Raw genomic sequence first — 19,261 nt, forward strand, 5'->3', positions numbered from 1 at the left:
TTAGTCTCGCTTGCAAAGTGCCCACAGTTGGATGTTGCACCCATGTCAGCTGCAGAATAATTTTTCAGCAGTTTTTCATCAGAAAAACACCACTTTACACAGAACACCATCTGTGGGTCTTACTCTGTTTGCACTCAGTGCCCACAGGCATACATGACACTTTCTGTAACCAGCTTCCCACTTCTACCATCCCTCAGTCAACCACTCATGGGCATCACTGGAAAGAAATTACGTCATCAGAAGGACCTGATAGGAAAAAAACCACTTAGGAAAGAATCAATTAAAATTAAACAAGGACTTCAGCCTCAGGATTGTAAAGAGAGAAACAGGCTTTCAATACAAACGTAAATAATTTTATAACAGCTTTTTTTGTTTTGATTTTTAATGCTAGTGGAAAAAAAGGGTGTTATTTCTGCCAAGATCTCTTCTACTTTGAGCCCTCTGAAGATATTTTAGGAGTCTCCTCCAGCAGGTCCATGCTGTCAGACTGGTGCCACTGGAAACAATCCTTATGGATATATCGCATTCCTTTATCACATTCCCAATTTTTGGAGGTGTCACAAGTGACACGTGAATTTGTGTCAAGCTTTGGGTTTATTCCTTCTTGTGGAAGAGGCTTGGTGAGGTCTCATTGCTGGGTTCAGGCATGACTTGAATCTTTTGGTTTTTGAGGGCAGCTTCCCTCATCTTGTAATACATGAACTCATTCTGCTGGAACATACGCAGCTCCATCTCGGTCTGGACACGCATGACCTGAGGGACACAACATGTTACAAAGCCTGTGATGCAGGGGGATCTTGAAGCAAGTGAATAACGTGCTGCCTGAAAATGGGGCCTGTCCTTCAGGGATGCCCTAGGCTGTGTAATGACTGATGCACCTTGCTCTGGGTGTCCAAGCAGCAGGACCAAAGCTGACTGGACACAGACATCCAGTTACTTCCTCAAACCTGGTTGCCTGTGTACTGTGAAGGTGAAGAACACATCAGCCCTTCCTTCACCCAGTGCCGCAGCACAAGCAAACCAGTAGGCTGCAACAAGGCTTTACTGTTGGTCAGATTCTACTGTCTGTGCTGTATCTCCTTCCTCCAGAGGTCAGACCACACTGCACCTCCTCCATCCAACCACGTAACAGAACCAGGCACAGCTGCACCATGTCTACATCAGCCAACCCACTGCCCCTGAAGCCAGCCCACACCTGTATGTTATCAATGTTAATTAACCCAGCTTCATTCCTCTACAATTCCCTCCTTTTTTTTCTTTTTTTTCTTAACATTTCATACCTTATGTTTTTAACAATCATCACAACCTTTTTACAAATAAATTTTTCATACAGTCCTCTATAATTCCTCTACAACCCAGCTCTTCTGCAGGCTGCTGGGAAGCCTCGTGCTCCCAAACCTGATGCAGGACCTAGAGGTAATGCTGTGCAGAGCCACGGAGCGAGTGTGCTTCCCACCCACAGCCTGGGCCTGACCCTTGGTGTGACTCATCACCAGGATGGGGGTCACCTCATGGGGGAGGAGGCAGGGAGCAGGAGAGGGATGCTCAGCTCCTCTTCAACCACATCACAGTTGCACTCCCTGCACCCCCGGATTCACCACAAGCAGAGTCATTCCTAGTGCTGCATTATAGCAGAGGCTCAGAAGGGATTTTAGAAAATCTTTTTACACCTGTCTGTGTGTTTATTCAACCCTGGTTCAGGAGCACAGAGATAAGCATGTGCCATATATCCATTAATTTCCTCCTAAAGTAAGTGGGAAGGAAAACACAGAAATGGAAGTGTTGGGGTCTCGACCTCTGCTAGGTACTAGGTACTCATTTTTCTGATGATATAAAATTGCGCTAATAAAGGTTATAGCTCTGCTATAGTGAGGACTAAGACATCAATAAAGATTTCATTTGGTATTGTGTAAATGTCTTGGCTAACAAAGGAGAATGCTGTAAAGCCAACAGGTCACATCAAGTGAATTAATGACTAAAGAAATTATAGGCCCCCAGCCACAACTGTAAATAGTTCATTGTATCTGAGTAGATGTAATTCCCTGGGATCTGCAACTCTTGACCCAAAGTTAGCAAAAAAAGTGAGGAAAAAACACATTGCAGTTTAGAGGGACTGGGGAGTGGTAAAGAAGAATGGACACCGATAAAGAAAATAAGTTGGTAAACTGGGAACGTCCGCCTCATGTAATTTGACATAGCCAAATGGTAATACCATCCACCCAAAAGCATGAGATCAGGCTGTTCGAAGAATGGCAGGCTCTGTCCTTGGGCACAGCAGTTTCCAAGAAGATTCAGGGGCTCAAAGGCTATTTTTATTGTCTATCCTGGTGCAGGATAAAAGCTATTTTTCAGTGATGAAATTTCCCATGGGAAGGGACATGCATTTCCCAGGAGACTGTAACATAGAGAAAACCACAACACTAGTAAGAAGCAGTCAGCTTCTTACACCTGTCAGCTGTTACAGATGGGTTGTTTCTACAGCTTGAATGTAATTTTGCCCAGACAGACAGCAAAGACAACACAGGAGACGACACCTACCTCTAGGTCTTTGGTAATTGGGTGGGAAGGTCCATGGGTTATCAGGAGAATGGCATAGGCTTTACAGATCAAGCCATGCCCGGCTTCAATGAGACCAGCATGCCAGTGAGTCACGCCTGCCCGCATCACAGCCATGCCCAGCTGTGCATTGTTAGGATGGTATATTTTCCTGGAAAAACATTGAGTAATTTTAGTTCAGAAAAGATCTGGGTTCCTAAATGTTTGTCAGTGACATAATATGTTTTCCAAAGAGCAGACTGTTTACTCAAGTGAAAAGCCTATTGCGTGCGGTGCCACCGAAATGTGCAGGTCTGCTTGGAGAGGGGCAGGCATGAGTTACACAAGGACATGAGTTATATGAGGACATGAGTTGTTGTGAAAGAGGATGAACAACTTGCAAACAGAAAGTTGCACACCTGGGCTGGAGAATGCCAAGCTCTGTCATTCCACATTATTTTGGCACAAACAAAACCCAGATCTCACCCTACAGCCCAGACAGCACCAACTTAACTTCAGACGCTTGATGCCATGCCTAAATTGAGAATGCAACAGCTTCTCATTCAAAGTGGGGAGAGAAACAGGTGGTTCCAGAAACTCCAGAAATGTTCATCTCATCCCCTGGAGATGCATCCCTGCCTCAGGGGACTGGCAGATCACTCCCCTATGGTCAGTACCTGAGGTGGGAAAAATGAAACCTGGCCTCTACATCCAACTTTAGAAGCTGAGGCAGCTAGAACTTGCTTGGACTTACTCAAAAAGGTGCCTTCAAGAGTTTATTTGGCCTATTGAATTGGCAGACCTCAAAGCAAGGAGGGAAATCACTGCAGTCCTCACCCTGGCCTCAAAAACCGAGAAACGGGGAGGGGAAGCAATTTCCTCCGTGTCATTCGATTAGCTCGGTGACAAGGCTGGGACATGAAGTGGTTTGTCAGGCTTGCAAGCTAGGGAGGTCACAGTCACTCTGCTGAAAAAAAAATAAAATATCGCAGGCTTTTTGGGGTAGAACTGGCCAAAAAGACAAGTAATAGGTATGAGGTGCTCTCAGCAGAAGGGTGACGCAGTGGGCTTTTCTCTCTGCTCTGTGGTTTCCTTTTTTTTTTCTTTTTTTTTTTTTTCTACTTAATACTCATCAGTCCTGTAGTAAAACCTCAGTAGTAATAAAGCACATAATTTTTACTGTGAGGTTTGCCCTGGATCTATGTGAACTAAACCTGAATTTCTTTGTTCTCACAGAGCTTTTACCACAAGACTTGCGTACACTAATCAGCCAATACAAAAATCCATGTGTTATTCAAGAATGAAGGGATATCTTGAGCGACAGCCATTTGACACAGTTTGCCTTTTCTCTGCAACTTCTCCTTCCTGCAGGGTGCAGAGGACCAGACCACTTCCTGCAGCCACAGCCTCTCTGCCCTGCACCCAGGCTGTGCCTTGCTTCCAGGGCAGCCCTGAGATGCTTCTGAAACAAAACCAAAAGCCTAATGAATGATGTACCCTAACCATTTGCCAGTTACAGTTCAGTAAACCAAGGTGTTAGGGAGCTCTTGTGCATTTAAGAAGGGGTGCCTCTGGCTGGTGATATAATCAGGTCCCAATCTGAATGGTGATATATATCAGGTCCCAATGCTGAATGCCAGCACCGCTAAGAATATTATTCTTAAACACACTGCCTAAAGTTGCATAATAACAGAAAGCTGCCAAAAATACAGCACAGACATACAGGTAGCCATCCACCATCTTCTTGGCATAGTCAGCTGCTTCCTCAAACATCTGGAGGTAGGAAAGCACCTCGGAGGCAATGCTGAGGATCCTCAGGAGGTAGATGTTTGTGTCCCCCAGCACAGGCTCCTGTTTCTTCAGGCACTCACGGCACAGCTTCACGACCTGTGCCCGGAGGAAACAGGGAGAGGAAGGGCAAGTCAGGGCACCTTTGGCCCCAAAGCTGCCACACCAAAACCCTGTGAGCTGCATGGTCTGTACCAGTCCTAGAAGCCAAGTGAGCCTCCATGAAAGTTGGGGAAGATAGGATATGCTTTGACTTGTTGGGAAACATCAGCCTAGTAAATGGTTAGTGCTCAAAGCTTTCTCTCCCAGGGTTACTTTCATAAAACTGGTGAGGAAAAAGTGATGTCTACTGTTCAGGAGAAGGAAGACTCCAGGAGGTTGGGTTTTCTCAGATACCAAGTGACTACAGGGCTTTTATACCGCAATGCCATCCAGCCAACCTCCTACAAGCACCTGATGCAACGAATGCTCTTAACGACCCCCTGGGGCTAGAGACATGGAGCTGTACTGTCCCACGTCTGCCTCATACCTGCCTGCACAGCTGTGTCACATCTGCACCTAGCCATGACCTGACCTCCCGATTTCTTCTCGGAGGGGTTTCAGCCTTTCCCAAAGTAAGTTCAAACCCAGAGGCTGTTGCTCAACCTGGAGTGTTTCCCTGAAGCTGTTACACTCTGAAGAGAACAAATATTTCCTGGGTCAGCAAAAGAGGGAGAAAGGAAGAAGTAGCTTGAGCTCTCTCACCCTTTGTCCTTATGGTCTGCTCCAGGCGGGATGTGGGTCTCCCACATCACACCCCCATGCTCAGCACCCGACATGAACAACATGTAGGAGCCAGGAGGTGAAGAGGAGATCAGCACAGGCAAACATAGCCCACAGCGTGATGTGGCAACTCTCCTGACTGTGCCACCCCTCTCCCTGGGACTACCTGAGGCTACTTGGCCAAGCTGACTCATTACACTTGCCCATGTTTTTTGCCAAGGAAGCCCTTGGTTCAACACCTGTGCCAATCAGTGGAAGTCACTTGAATGTCCCTGTATCATCATTATGAAGGAAATCAGTCTGGGATGTTGTCTTAGACAGTGTCATGCTCTACAGAGGCAGAAACCAGTGTCAGACTTTGCCATTTGATCTGCCAAGAGGGCAGAACTCACATGGTGACATTCAGGTTACAGCAGTGGGGGTTTGTTTCATCCTTATACCATTGACATAGAGACTGACAAGACCTGTTTTCCCTGGCAGTGCGTATACAGCAAGAGAGCAAAAGTACTGGGACTCACTTCATGGTAAAGTCCCTCCATGCGGGCCTTGCTGATCTTCTCCAGAGTGTCCTTGGAGAACTGGATTACCTCCTTCACCGTCTCTGCAGAGGGCTGGGGACAAGAGGAAAACCAGTGAGGAAAATGCACTGCTTGACTACATGCCAAAATACCCTGGTTGAAGGGATGCTTGGTCCACAGTCTAGGAACCCAAATCAGCTCAGCAGGATGCTTCCCACATCACCTGCTACCTTCCTACCACTGGCTGTACATACCAGCGTGCCTCTCAGACCTGCCTGAGACTGGCCTGAAATGGCCCTGCTATCAAGCGGAGAAGTGAAGCTCCTCCTGACTTCAGCAGGAGTGTTGCTCATCAGGGTAGCAGCTATGTACATCTGACATGCAAAACTGGGTTCCACGACTCTTCCCCCCACTTCTCTGGATATGGGACAAAATCGACTCTGCAACTGGGAGGTCTCACAAGATGCCAAAGAGGCTGTGAAAGCCACCAGTTGGTGTGTGTCAGGTGCTCATAGCACAGCTGCTTGAGAGAGATGAGGCTCTTGAATGAGAGATGGGTGGAATAAGGATAGGAAAGATCACTAGATTTTACCCACTCTAAGAAATGCTGTTATTAAGTCCAGCCACCATAAGAGGGTTGACGTCAGATTTCAGCCGCATCCAGAGTGTGAAATGGGTTTTCCCACAAACCTCAAAGGAGTTTGGATTTCACTGTGTATTTGAAGCCGTGATGCACGTGTAGGCATGCCTGGCAAAACACTAACCAGCTCACAGTTAGCTGCCTCCTCTTCCTTCATTTAATGCTGAAATATAACATTATGATATCCAGCACCATCATTCATCTTCAGCTTTTCTGAGCCTTTCAAATTTGCATTTTCAAATGACTCTAGCTATCATGACCTTCCTTTTTGTAAATGGGAAATCTAAAATCAGCCCACGATCACGTGGCTCCAGGATCTTGCAGGAAGAGCCTGGTCTGGAGACATACAACAGAGCCAGAGCACGGGCATGTGCCCAGCAGCCAAGAAGGACCTCTGGCTGTGGATCAAAAGCGAAGACCCAATGCCATGAAGTACACAGATACGGAGTTAGGACCACAGGACACTCCCACTGTCTTTCCCACATCTGGTCAATCAGATTTTTGAGGAATCTGTGACATTCAACTAGTTGGGAAAAGCTCTTGAAAGTTTACTATGGAAGGAAAACCAATAATTTTTCAGAGCCATATGATGCCCATCTATTTATGGATATATAAGTATGTCTAATGATTTATTATTCTATATTATTAGACTGAAACTATCATAGCTACTCAGGTTTTGGCAGCTGTTTGAGCAGCACACACGGTGTCCTAGTGTGAAGAGTACATTCAAAGGCCACGTTAACATCACTGCAAATCACATTGTTATGCTGTCTGAGTAAAGACTATCAGAACAGTTACTTTAAACAGCATTTCCACGGTGGCTTTATCTAATAAAAATACTCTCTTGCATTTACTAAATCCCTAAGTCTGTTGCCATTATAAACAATGGGAACTTTGCTACTATTTGGAAGGGGTGAAGGACTGGAGGTCGGAGCAGCTGTTGAGGATGTAAACTGTCAATCTTGCATATATTCATAATGCTTTTTCCACGCAGCTGTGAACGTTACTGCTCTCAGGCAAGTGAGCCTGAATTCAGAAAATGCGATACAGCTGGCAGCAAGCACACGTGCTCTGCTGGTGAGGTCAGTCTGGATACTTATTGTCTGTGGATGGAGTGTATTTTTAATAGCTGAAATCATGCACCTTGCACAGTTGCAGGCTTTTACTATAAAAGCCCTTTGGATTACGGAGGACATTTACCCAAAAGCACATGTCTTCCCACTGTGTGCTGCAGAGCACCTCTAATGCTCACAGAAAGGGGATGGTGTATCCACTGCTCAGTCAAGGCTTGATAGCAAGTGTTGAATGAGAGTTCAGATTTTTTTTATGCTGTCCACTGGAGGAGGTGTTTGAAAATACTTCTACAGAAAGTCAGATAAAAATGCTTCTGCATCAGGGGACTGAGCTCTGGGACAGATTTGTGTCAGAAGTGGTGAGTTTCAGTAGTCAGGATTAGCTTTAAAATGAAGCTTGATAAGTTAGCAATGAGATTATATAGCAGGGTCTTTTGCATTAGGGGAGAACCTGACACAGGTAGATCGATGCCTTGATAATACATTAAATTGCCCTGCCTTGCTTTGCCTTCCCTTATACACTTTGTAAAGCTTGCAGGAGTAAAAATCCCCTAAGCTAACGCTGTCACAGAGGACAAAAAATATGAACAATTATACCATTGGGCAGAAGAACCAAAAAGAAACTCTTAGAGCTACTAGCATGCTCATGAACTGGAGCTGTTGGCCAAGCAGCACATCCTACCGCTGACAGCAAGACACAGCCTTACACCCTCCCACTCATGACTTGTGAGACCTCCAAGGAAAACACAGACTACTTAAAAATGAACAGTCAAATATGTTAATTATTCACAGCCAGTCTGCCCACAGCAAGCATGCACAGATGCCAAGCGATGGTACAAACGCCCTGTGACAGATCTTTGCAAGGAAGGATGGGAAATTCAGGCTTCCTTCATCCCTGGAGCCAGTGGGATGCTACACGCTTTACAAACCATACAGCTTCAGCAGCGCTCCTTAGTCCTGTCACCACAAATCACCTGCAACAACTTTTCCTTTCTGCTGTTCAGAACTTTGATTCCCTCTCAGTTCCTCCAAAAAAACCCCGCAATCTAAATGCCAGCATTTTTCTCAGCTCTAGATCTAATTTTCCAATATTTTAGCATTTTGCCTGAGGATGGACTTTTAGGTTAGAGTTAAAGGCAACTTTTGTGGGCTTTTTGTAATTAAAAACTTCACTTACATTACATAGTGGGGATTAAATTGGCCTTGCATGGTGGGCTTGAATTGGTGGTGTGCTCAATCAAGGTTCAGTTCTGTTCTCATTTTTCACATTGGTCCTAGTCAGGCTTCAGCCAAAATCTGAATCTGTTCTTACTGAGTGTTTGCAGGCTGACAAACCATGGTCACAGAGACACACAGTTGTCGTGGTGGAGGAGATGCAGCCGCCTCTGGGTTTGGACCCAGCAGGACAAACCATACCTTGCTTTCCCCCGCCTTCACTGCCAGCATCAGGTCATCCTTGATCTGTTTCTTGCAGTGTTCACAGGTGCAGTCGAAGTAATACTGCTTCTTCAGCTGCTTCCGCCGCTCCTCACTCAGGTTGAGGAAATCCACGTAGGAAACAGTCAGCTCATCCCCTGGAGAAATCTTGCTCAGTGCCCGCAGCTCAATCCTGAGTGCAAAGGAGATGAGATGTGGACTTGCAAGAAGCAGCAGAAGCAAATGTGCAGCCATAAAGCGATCATCAGGAACAAATCCTGCGACCTGCCCCTGCCTTGCAGAGGTGAGCCCTTGCCCTAAGGTGCTGCTTTAGCTCTTCAGGGAGGTCATACAGAGATGCGCAGCAGCCTGGTTAACTGAATACAGAGAAAAAGCATGGTCACATCAGTTTCTCCTGCCCCTCTGCAAGTCCCTGGTAGGGATATATAGAGTTTGAGCTATAAACAGATTACAGCTCCATTATTTTATCTGGATGGGGGCTGAATCTAGACATAAAATTTTATTATGTTGCAGGAGATGTAGCCAGAAGAAAACCCTGAGATCAGAAATACTCAACTAGCCTTGCAAAATGCTGAGTTTGAACTTTAGGGCTTTTTTTAAGTACTGCTTTGCATGCTACCCGCACATCCTTGGCTAGACTCCCAGATCCTGAGCAGTGCTGCTTTCAGTATCATTTTCACTCAGAAAAGTTAAGATAAATTCCCTCTAGGTGCTGGATAAGAGATGTCCTCACCCTGTTCATGCATCTCTACCTAAAGGCTCAGCAACAATTCTCTGGAAATAGTCTATTTTTTTAATAGTTAATTTGATCTGAGCTATTTTTTAATAGATCATTTATATTAGTAATCTGCCTAATGCTGATATAAACCACAATTCAATTCCCAGGCCTTGATGACAGGCTTTTGGAAAGCCAGACCTTTGCACCTGCCTTTCTCTCATGTCGTTCCCTGCAAAAGGTCTTAGGTAATGCGGGTACTCAAAATTATTCCCTTGCTATTTCACTCTACACGCTAAATCCCACAGTTACTCTGGGCCATCTCTCATTTCCAGGGGCTGGACAAGCACAACTGGCTGAAGAATTTGGCCAGAACGGAAAAAGCTTCATCAAACACCATCTGCGAGGTGGTGCTTCTGTATCCACCTGCTCCCCCACCTACTAGTGACTCTAACCATGGTGAGAAATAATTCACTGCACTTGAGACCAGTGACCTTGGGCTCTCCACTCAGAACAGTTGGTTAAAGATATTTTTGCACCAGCCATACTTACAGGTTATCCCAACGAAGCCAGCCCCATGGTCTGAGCTCCCACCCTGCCACTGCACCGCAGTGTGGTGCATCAGTGCTGGGATTCCCTCACCATGAGCAGCGTGCCTTGATATCCTCCTGCTGAGCTCAAAGGTGTGTTTGATGTAAGTGCCTGCTATGAGATGGACCTGGGGGGGGACGGACACGACGACCTGCTGGCTCCCACCTGAACACAAGGTGCTGTAGATGGGACCCAATGAAGGTCTCACCAAAGGTATAGGTGTCATGGGACTCAAAGGTCTCACCAAGCGCATTAAAAATAAATCTTCTGGGGAGGACACAACTTTTTCTGTGTGATCATATTACTGCAAAGGGAGTGTCATTCTCTTGTAATTCCCTTTTAAATTCCTTGTAATTCCTGCTACAAGCTCTGAGTGCCGAGGGCGTAGCTAAGTATTCTAGCTGTGCCAAAGCTGCTGTGAAAACTACTCTCAGGCTGATCTGGACCTTCTCTGGGTGTTAGATCGTATCAACAATATATATAATACAAAATTCATCACTAAACATGCCATCATCACAAAGGGCAGCTATTAGTTATGTTGCAACCCCAGGACACCACCAGCCAGAGAAAGGTGCAACCTGCTACTCCAGGAAAAAGTGCGTGAAAAAGAGTAATTGCCACCAGAAAGGCCTACATATCTGAACATTCCTGTTCACACTTAATGGGATCCTCATTAAAGTGAGTCATGCAACCAGAGAAGCAAAATCAAGCCTCTGACTTTCATGATGCCCCTGATAGCCTAAGCACCATAGGTATACTTTAAGCAGCCATCCCTTGTGTGGAGGGGATTGATAGCATTTGGGATAAGCCTGGAAACACATGGCTTATTTTAAATGCTATAGTTAAAGAGACACTGTCAGCCAAGTGTACCCACCAAGCTTGTCCCATGCTCTTTCCCCAGTGTCTGCCCCAAGCAGACAGCCCCCAAGGACCGTGAAAGATGCACACACAGGCACAATGAGGGCCTGATACCTCAAAACTCAAATTGCCCCAAAATAGCAACTATTATGAGAAGCGAAACTCATTTGCCCCTTTTTATGGTCCTATCTATAATGTACCAAGGGTCAGTGTTGAAGAAAAGTACTTCAAAAGCATTTCATGTCTTATTTGAGGAGACTGCATGTTTGCTTGAAATTAAAGTTTAAAGACAACAGTGTCCCTTTAACAGGACTGACTATAATATACCAAGTGCAGTGAGCTAAGCAAAGAACTTTTTTTTGGCATATATTTTGGTGATTTCTTTAGTTTGGATCAGGTAACAGTGGCATCATTAACAGGTAAGACATTAATTAGGTATTATGAGAAAAAAGAATGAAACCTACATTTCATGGTACAGCTACTGTAGGCAACACGTTCAACGGGCACTACTTGTTGCAAAAGAAACATGGACTATTTAGTATGTCAGTAACGCAGTCATTTCTCATCTCCTAATACGTAAGGTTTTATTTTGGGCTGCACAAGATTAGTGAGACCTTGTCCTGACTTTCATGCTCTTGCCGTAGTCAGGGGAGGAGAAATGAGAAGTGAAGGAGGGAAATACTGACAGGGAGGAAGCCAAGGTTGGGAAAGCAGAGCGGGAATTTGCTATGGGGGGAGACAGTCACAGTATTACCACTATTGTTTTAATTTACTACAAAATGCAGAGTTAAGTGAGGTGTGGGTTTAGTGGGGCTTTACACGGGAGAGGAGTGGAAGTTCAGAAAATGGGGAAAGTGAAATTTTCTGCAGAGAGAGCCCCTTGGGCTGTCTGCAGCTTTTCCATTAACACCAGGCATGAGGGGTATGGGGCAAGGGGGGAGGATAATGCTTTCAAGACTGACCCACCTCATCTGTGTGTGGAACATTGATCTTACAGCCTCATGACTGAAAGACAAAACAAACATCTGCAGTTTACACAGGTACAAGTACAACCAAAAAAAACCCACATGAGTAGACGGCGTAGGGCATATGGAAGACAAGGGGGTTCCCTGTGGCTGGCACATGTTTCACTGCATGAGAGCTTCACTTTTGCTATGCAGCTGCCATAACCAAATTGCCCATCACTGGGCCAGGGAGAACTTGGCAGAGAACTGTCCTGGCACTGTGATTTTAGGAGCATTCTTGGCTAGGGGGTGTGCAAAACATGTTTGGCAGGCACAAGGGGGCTAGTTGTCCTGCACAGAAATGTCTCCACTGACATCAGTAGCCGTGCTCTCTAAAACACAGTTTGAAATAGAAATCAGACCAGGATATCATCAACGAGGACTGTGCTCTGTATGATGAGTTTAGTGGGTCCTCAAGTCCAGTATTTGCCTTGAGTGGCTTATAGAGAGTTCAGTTCCCACAACAGGGGATTACCATCAGGTTTCCACAGAAAGACAAGAAACCTTTATAATTTTCCTGGCCAGTAACCAGATGGTCAAGTTTAAAGTCAGTAACAGGATACATGTGGGAGCTTTGACAAGCTGCCAGGCAAACAAAATGCCATTCCTCTACTTACCACCCAGAAACTCAGACTTCAGGTTTGCTACCCACTGCTAGTTACCTCCTCCACTTCCCAGGCTGGTTGGAGAGGCTATGGATCTGATCCAGGGCAACTGGATATCAGGGTACAGACTCAAATCTGACTTTGGATCAGACCCTATTTCCCACCAAGGCAATCATTCTAGTGTAGTTTTGTTTTCTGTTTGCTCGTTTACCAGCTGCTTGATAAATGCTGGTATAGTTTTATCAGGTAAAAGCAGCAGCAGTAACTGGAGTGCACAAACAATGCGTTAGTTAAAGAAGGGAGGCTGGGGGTTAACTTGCAGCTCTAAAGTTCGGTGAACACAGGAATTTGTAAAACCTTAGCAGAAAATTTGGATGAAATACGGTGGCTGTGCAGTTTGTGGCAAGCAGTTTCCCACAGTTAATGTCTTGCAGATGATGCAACTTGCTGCATCAGCAGCAGTTCCTATCTGTTCTGGCCTGGAGGCTGGGGAGAGCAGAGCAGCCCTCCTGTGGGCTGCCCCAGGCACTGAGAGCAGCAGCCTCTGCTCCCAGCTCTGTTCAAACAACCCTCCATTTCCCACTTAATCTTTTTCAATTTCACAAGTCCCACAGAAGTTTTTTCTTACAGGATTTGGGTGGGAATGGGGAATGCCCAGCAGCTTAGGGCATCCCGCACTCACACATGACTCAGTTTGCAAATAACAGTCATAATTCTCATTAAGATCCCTTTGCTAAAGAGTTAATTGGTGATTAATAGAGATGGTACACTTCCACAAAATGAGGGTTGTATTAGGAATGGTTATAAACACATCAGCAAATAGTGATATAGGGATGATTGCAAGCTTCTGTTATGAAAAATTTTTGGACTGTGGACTCCGTATAATCTTTAATAATTAACCGCAATTGTTCCTTAACTATTTATAAATAAAGCCTCAATATAAGGGGTGATCTGGGCAGCTGCTTAGTACTTTATCTACACACTTTGAGTCTGGTTTCAAAACTCACAGAAACCAGGGGAAAATTATTTGCTGGTTCACTGGATTTGGGGTCAAATTTGTATATTTGTTTAGTGCATCAGACAACAATTTTTAAAGTAAAAATAATGAGAGAGAAAACAGTTCATTTTTAGAAAGAAAATCCCAATTATTTTTTTTCCTGAGCTAGAGAAGGAAACAAGAATGAGTAGATTTGCTGGGGCAGAGATCTGACACTGTGGGGTTAGCACACTCTGCTGAGTTGCCCATTAAGATGCATCCCCACTGCACCTGAGGAAAGAAATCCACTTACTTGCCGTTGTTGAAGATGACAGTACAGTTGGGCCAGCAGTCATGGTTGGCCTGGCAGAGGTTGGGGAAGATTCCCACACCAACAGCCTGCAGTCCTCTTTGGTCACTGAGGGTAAAGCCATTGCAGCTGATCTAATCCCAAAACAGGCAGGAAGAAGCATTAAAGGAGAAAAAGCTGAACTCGGCTATATTCAGGATTTCTGAATTCCTGCTGATGCTTCAGAAGTGGTGTATCTCCAGCATCCCATCTCCCAGCTTCAAGGAGAAAGGAGTGCCTACATGACCACTGCAGAAGGCAGTTGTAGAAACAACAACTTTAGCTGGGATAAAACATCAGAAGAGAAGCAATGCAGGACTCATGCAGATGGACCAGCCCAGAGCAGAGCTGAGTAAATGTTGCAGATTATTTGCTGTTAATATTCATTTGGGATGTCTAAGATAAATTTGGGTTGACCATACATTGGTTTCCTTTATTTGCTTCCTGCCAGTAATTCAGAAAAAGGTCACAGGAAAATTAATTTGAGGCAATTCAAGCAGAGCATTGGCAGAAAGCAAAGTTCACACATATTAAAACAGGTATAAGATAGAAATTAACCTTGAGAGCTGCACTCAACCTGGTCACATTTTCTGGGTGGCCCACAGAGCTTATAAAAACCAATTGCTATTGTTTGTTATGAGTTCCAAACAAATTTCAGAATGACTACTTTTGCATGACATACATGCCAAGAATTAATTATTACACTTTCCAACACAGTACCTTACTATCACATATGAATGGAACAGGTTTTAGTCACAAATATAAACAAAGGAACTATTTGCAAAGAGAAAATGTGATAGGATATACCAAAGGAAATTATTAACTCAGCTGCTAATTATTTTACCCTGTTAATTGTTTTATTTCCTTTCTTAACTGATTCTGTACTTTATCTGTACTTCCTTACTTCTGCATGGGCAAGCTATGCTGGTCACTAGTATACAGGTCCCCCTGCACCCAGTGGACTGGATTTCCTTTGTGGGGTGGGTACCAAGGGATGCTGTGTCCCCTTCCCATGCTAGGGCTGGCAAAGCCGGCTTCTCTGTGACACCAACCATCTGCAGAGCTAGGAGCAGAGCATGTGTCTCGTCTCAGCTCACCCTGGCCCCTTTGGCAGTGTTGCTAGCTGAGGGGTTAGTGCAGCCCAGGATACTCTGACTTGTACCAGGACTGGTGGCAGAGTAGCTCAGCCTGAACTGGCTTCTGGGAATTTCCCTCTCTGCTACACTGAGAACAAAAATTTGGAGTTAACAAGTTAGTAGATATTATTAAATACATTTAGTATAGTTTACCTATTTTTATTATAGATATACAATATATATATTTATATCATACATGTAAAAATCTAATGCTCATAATATATAATAGGCATTAATGTATATACTAAAACAGATCTGCTATATTCAAATATATTCTACGTATATCTAATAAAATATATTTAACTAGATTTTCTCAGTTCTCCCAAGTGCAGGGAGATGCCCAGTGGGATTTGTGATGACAATGCAGCACCTAAGGTTGAGCAAGCCACTTGCCTGCATGTTTAGACAAGTAAAATGTTTCAGACCTTGCCCTTGCTGTGCCTCAGTTTCCCCATGTCAGTGCAGAAGTGGTGCAGATGGAAATGGGCAATATTCAAACCACCTGCAGCAAATGCTGGTCTCAGCTATCCCAATCGCTACAGCCTCTTAAGAGCAAGAGAGGGATGAACTCAGCCATCCCCAACTCAGGCCAGCTGGAATCTCTCTCTGGGAAGCTGTCATTAAAAGCAGCCCCCCATTTATTCTCCCACCCATCTGACATACCACTCCGAATATGTGGGAGATATTCTGCATGCCAAACTGCTGGCTCTGGGGCGGCCAAAACTCCAGGAAGCTCTCCATGTCAGCACGGAGCTCCTTTTTCTCCTCCTCGCCAAAGCTGTCCACATGGTTCTGCAGGTCATCGATGGAGACCAGGCAGCCCTCTGCCAGCCCACTGCCTTCCCTCTCGATCTTCCACATGATGCGGGCAGCCAGCCTGGCCAGGAGAGAGCCCCAGATGTTAGCACCACCACCACCCGCCACAAGGAGAGGGACCAAAGGGCCATCAAAATTCATTTTATGGGTGGGAAACTGCACAGGCAAACAGACCAAGACAGGCTCAGCATTGGATGGCTGAGGGCTGGTTACTATTCATGGGCTTTTGAAGGAAGGGGAGATGCAGGGCTTTGCCCCAGCATCTACGTTCTCATCTGGAGAAGTTCTACAGACCACCCAGGTCCCCAGCCCTCCACAACAGCTCTCATTTCCCTGGGGATTCCTCTCATTTTCTTATGACAGAGCTGGGATGTGAAGCCAAATCAAAGACAAATTGGGGAAGAGCTCATCTCCTCTTCCACTCTTCCACCTACTCCACACTTTCCCACACCTCCTAAGCTATCCCACATGGGTTTTCCTCACCACGTTCAGTTGCAGAGTTTTTGGAGCCCAGCACCAAAATAACACCAACCAGGAGCACAACTCCCTTGCACCCCAGATGCTCCTCCAGATCCCCATCCCTTCAGCTCAGGAATGCTTCTGGCCTTTCCCAAATGGTCTCCCACTTCCACCCTGCCCAAATCAGGCCATCCAGCTCTTCCTTGCCACCCTCTGGAGGGATGCCTTGTCCTCTCCCACTGTCCCCAGGCTGCCAGCTCAGCCCCTAGGGGTCAGCTCTCACCTGATGTTTTCGGTGGGTGCTTTGCCATGCCTCTTGATGGCAGAGCACTCGTTTTTGTGGTTCAGCCAAGCCGCTCTCTGGCAGGTCCGGTCGCAGTAGTAGGCAAACTTGCACTGGCCACAGCGGTGGAGCCTCTCCTGCCGTTTGAAGCAGGTGTGACAGACAAGGTGCGTCAGGCTGGAAGGACAGAAGGACCCGTTGGCTCATACCTGAGTGAAGGGCCGGCTTCACCCAGCGAGGGTCCTGCCCTCTTCGTGTCCCTTGGCTCCCCCCAGTCACTAAGGATGGACCTCTCAAGATTTTTTGGGAGAATGAAGATATATGCCACCCAGCTTAATCCTCGTGCACTTGTCCGGTGCTGTTACTTTTCTGTTTGGCTACGTCAAAAAGACAAATGTTTTGTTTCAAGAAGGACAGTAATAAAGCATTCCCCAGCTCTTGTCTGCAGCTCATCTGCTCCTCCTCAGCATTGCCACTGTTAATAGGATCTACAGTCTGTTTTCATTTTCTGTCTGGCCAGCGCTGAAACACCAGCCACCCATTTGCTGAGCAGAAAGGAGATGCCTGATGAGTTTGTGGCTCAGGCAAGCATGAAGAAGAATGCGAAGACAAAGAGCCAGCCTGAGAGCTTCCCCTGCCTGCAAAGCCTATGAAGTTGGCTGAAGTGAACACCTCCCTGAGCACTAAGGCTCTCCTGGGCCGCACATGGACTAGGTCACAAAATGGAGCAGCAGCCACCACCATGCCCAAGAGACTTAAGAAAACATTGGGTAAGAGGGACAAAACAGGAGCACAGCTTTGAGCCATCCTAACTGCTCTCCCAAGTTTTCCTTAGGCACAGGCACACTGTAGGGATAAAAACATACATCAGAAATGAAGAACAATAGATTGAAGTGGTTGCATAGGGAAACTCTGTTTTGTGCTGCTTGAAACCAAGATATGTTTCCATGGATTAAAAAGCAGCTTTACTTGTCACTTCTTTTTGCCTCCAGGCTAAATGCGTTGCTGTAATGGAGTCATTACACTTGGCAATTGTGGCATTCTGTTGGAAATGGCATGAAGAAGCCAACAGAACATCCTCCATCGAGGTAGATCTCACCACAGAGTGTTTTACATCTCTTCCTCCTTCCTTCAGTTATGGCACATATCTCATGGCTGTCCACCATCAGCAGACAGCAGCACAGGGCCCCAGGCTGGGTGGTTTTGGGACTATCCTGGTCCCAGTGACTCCAGACAGATGCGCAACATGGATTAGTGAAGGTCTGAGTGACCAGGACAGGCTTCCAGCCACTCAGCAGATCCCCAGGCATGACTGCTGAGGGACAAGTGGATTTTCAGCTACTTGGGGATGGACACCAAACACCAAACAGCTGAACACAGAGGAAAGACAAACTCTCAAGAGCTCACAGGTGCACTGGCCAGGGAGTAATTTAAAATATTACAGGCTGGCTGTAATACCACATTTAGAGAGCAGTACTTGCGTTTATGAACACCATAAGATTTTACTAATAAATCCAGGTGATCTTTTGTCTTCACAAGGCTGTTATGTTGCTGAGCTGAGAACATCAATGATTTAGTGCTGGCCAGTGGTGCAGAATACACCACCGATGGGGGTGTCGTTAAGCATTGAAGATAATAAGCACAGTGCCTAATGTGAGAATGTGCTCTGCTCTCAGGGCATGAAGACCTCCCTGTTTAGTCCTGTGTCAGCTTTAGCAATGTGCTGTTTAGGCCACTTAAAGCTTTCCTGCAGATGGGCTAGTGACACACATTTCACCTCCAGATCCAAAAGTCTGACACGTTTTCCTCTGGTGCGGCAGCAGTAAGTGCTGCTCAGGAGTTATTCCTGCTCCTGGCTCTGCGGTTTAACTAGCTGAGAGGTTACTGTGAGTTAAGTGGTCATGGGATAACTGGGAAACATCTTCCAAAATGGGCAGGTTTCTTCTTTGTGGGGGTCAGAACAGGATTTCCAAGAAGCATCCTACAATTGTATGTATATAACCATAACAAAGGCCAGGGGAGGAATACATCAGAGGATGCTGATTGAAGAAGTCTAACTTCATGTCCCTGCCCTGAGTGCCCAGGGTCCCAGACCAAGGGGAAACCTCCCCCATGTGCCCCTTTCACATGTCCAGCTGCTTGCTCCTAGGACTTCATTCATTGGGAGAGGCTGAGACACTTTGATCTCCTGCCCAAACAACTCTGGGACTTTACCCTTCCTGCTAGAGAAGGATTTTCACTGCCTCATTTGGTGTCCCCAGCTGTCTGATTCTCCAGGCAACGGCCCACTTTACCTCTGCCTCCAGCCAGGCTCGACAGTACAGGAGAATTTAAATTTCCATTGCTTAGACACTGCTGGTCCCAGGAGGAAGGTTCTTCTCATTGCAAAAGCTCACTGACCACAGAGGCATCATTACCAAGGGAACATTATCATTTCCCACAGCTCATAGTGGGGAAATTGAGACACAAGGTAATAAAAAAATTATTGATGATGACATGAGGAAGATGTGCCACAGGCAGGAATCAGACCCACAGCCCCAGAGTCCCCAGACCCAAGACTGTCCTGCCTCTCCACTATACACATATATATATAAACATATGTATGCATATTTATATCTATCACAGTACATTTAAAATGCACTTTCATTCCTCTGGCAGTATTGTATGAGCTGCTGACACAATCCACCCTATGTCTTGGCTCTTGCAGGATGAAAAG

At 45.8% G+C, this 19,261-nt stretch overlaps 1 protein-coding gene across 3 annotated transcripts in view; it reads right to left on the reverse strand.

Annotated features, from left to right (window-relative positions):
- Positions 1–311: 311 nt before the first annotated feature.
- SMYD1 (SET and MYND domain containing 1) overlaps positions 312–19,261 on the reverse strand; it is a 43,561-nt gene continuing 24,611 nt past the window's right edge. For 2 of the 3 annotated variants that reach the window (XM_055796915.1, XM_005229851.3), the window contains exons 2-10: positions 16,546–16,722; positions 15,651–15,864; positions 13,816–13,946; positions 11,884–11,922; positions 8,733–8,925; positions 5,604–5,696; positions 4,259–4,422; positions 2,539–2,707; positions 312–753 (exon numbers count right to left, since the gene is read on the reverse strand). In XM_055796915.1, the coding sequence (XP_055652890.1) occupies positions 595–753; positions 2,539–2,707; positions 4,259–4,422; positions 5,604–5,696; positions 8,733–8,925; positions 11,884–11,922; positions 13,816–13,946; positions 15,651–15,864; positions 16,546–16,722 (1,339 nt within the window). In that variant the 3' untranslated portion in view covers positions 312–594. The remainder of the gene's footprint in view (positions 754–2,538; positions 2,708–4,258; positions 4,423–5,603; positions 5,697–8,732; positions 8,926–11,883; positions 11,923–13,815; positions 13,947–15,650; positions 15,865–16,545; positions 16,723–19,261) is intronic. The other variant, XM_005229852.2, reaches the window with a different exon arrangement.

The sequence above is a fragment of the Falco peregrinus genome, chromosome 2 (genome assembly GCF_023634155.1).
Source record: "Falco peregrinus isolate bFalPer1 chromosome 2, bFalPer1.pri, whole genome shotgun sequence".
Lineage (NCBI taxonomy): Eukaryota > Metazoa > Chordata > Aves > Falconiformes > Falconidae > Falco > Falco peregrinus.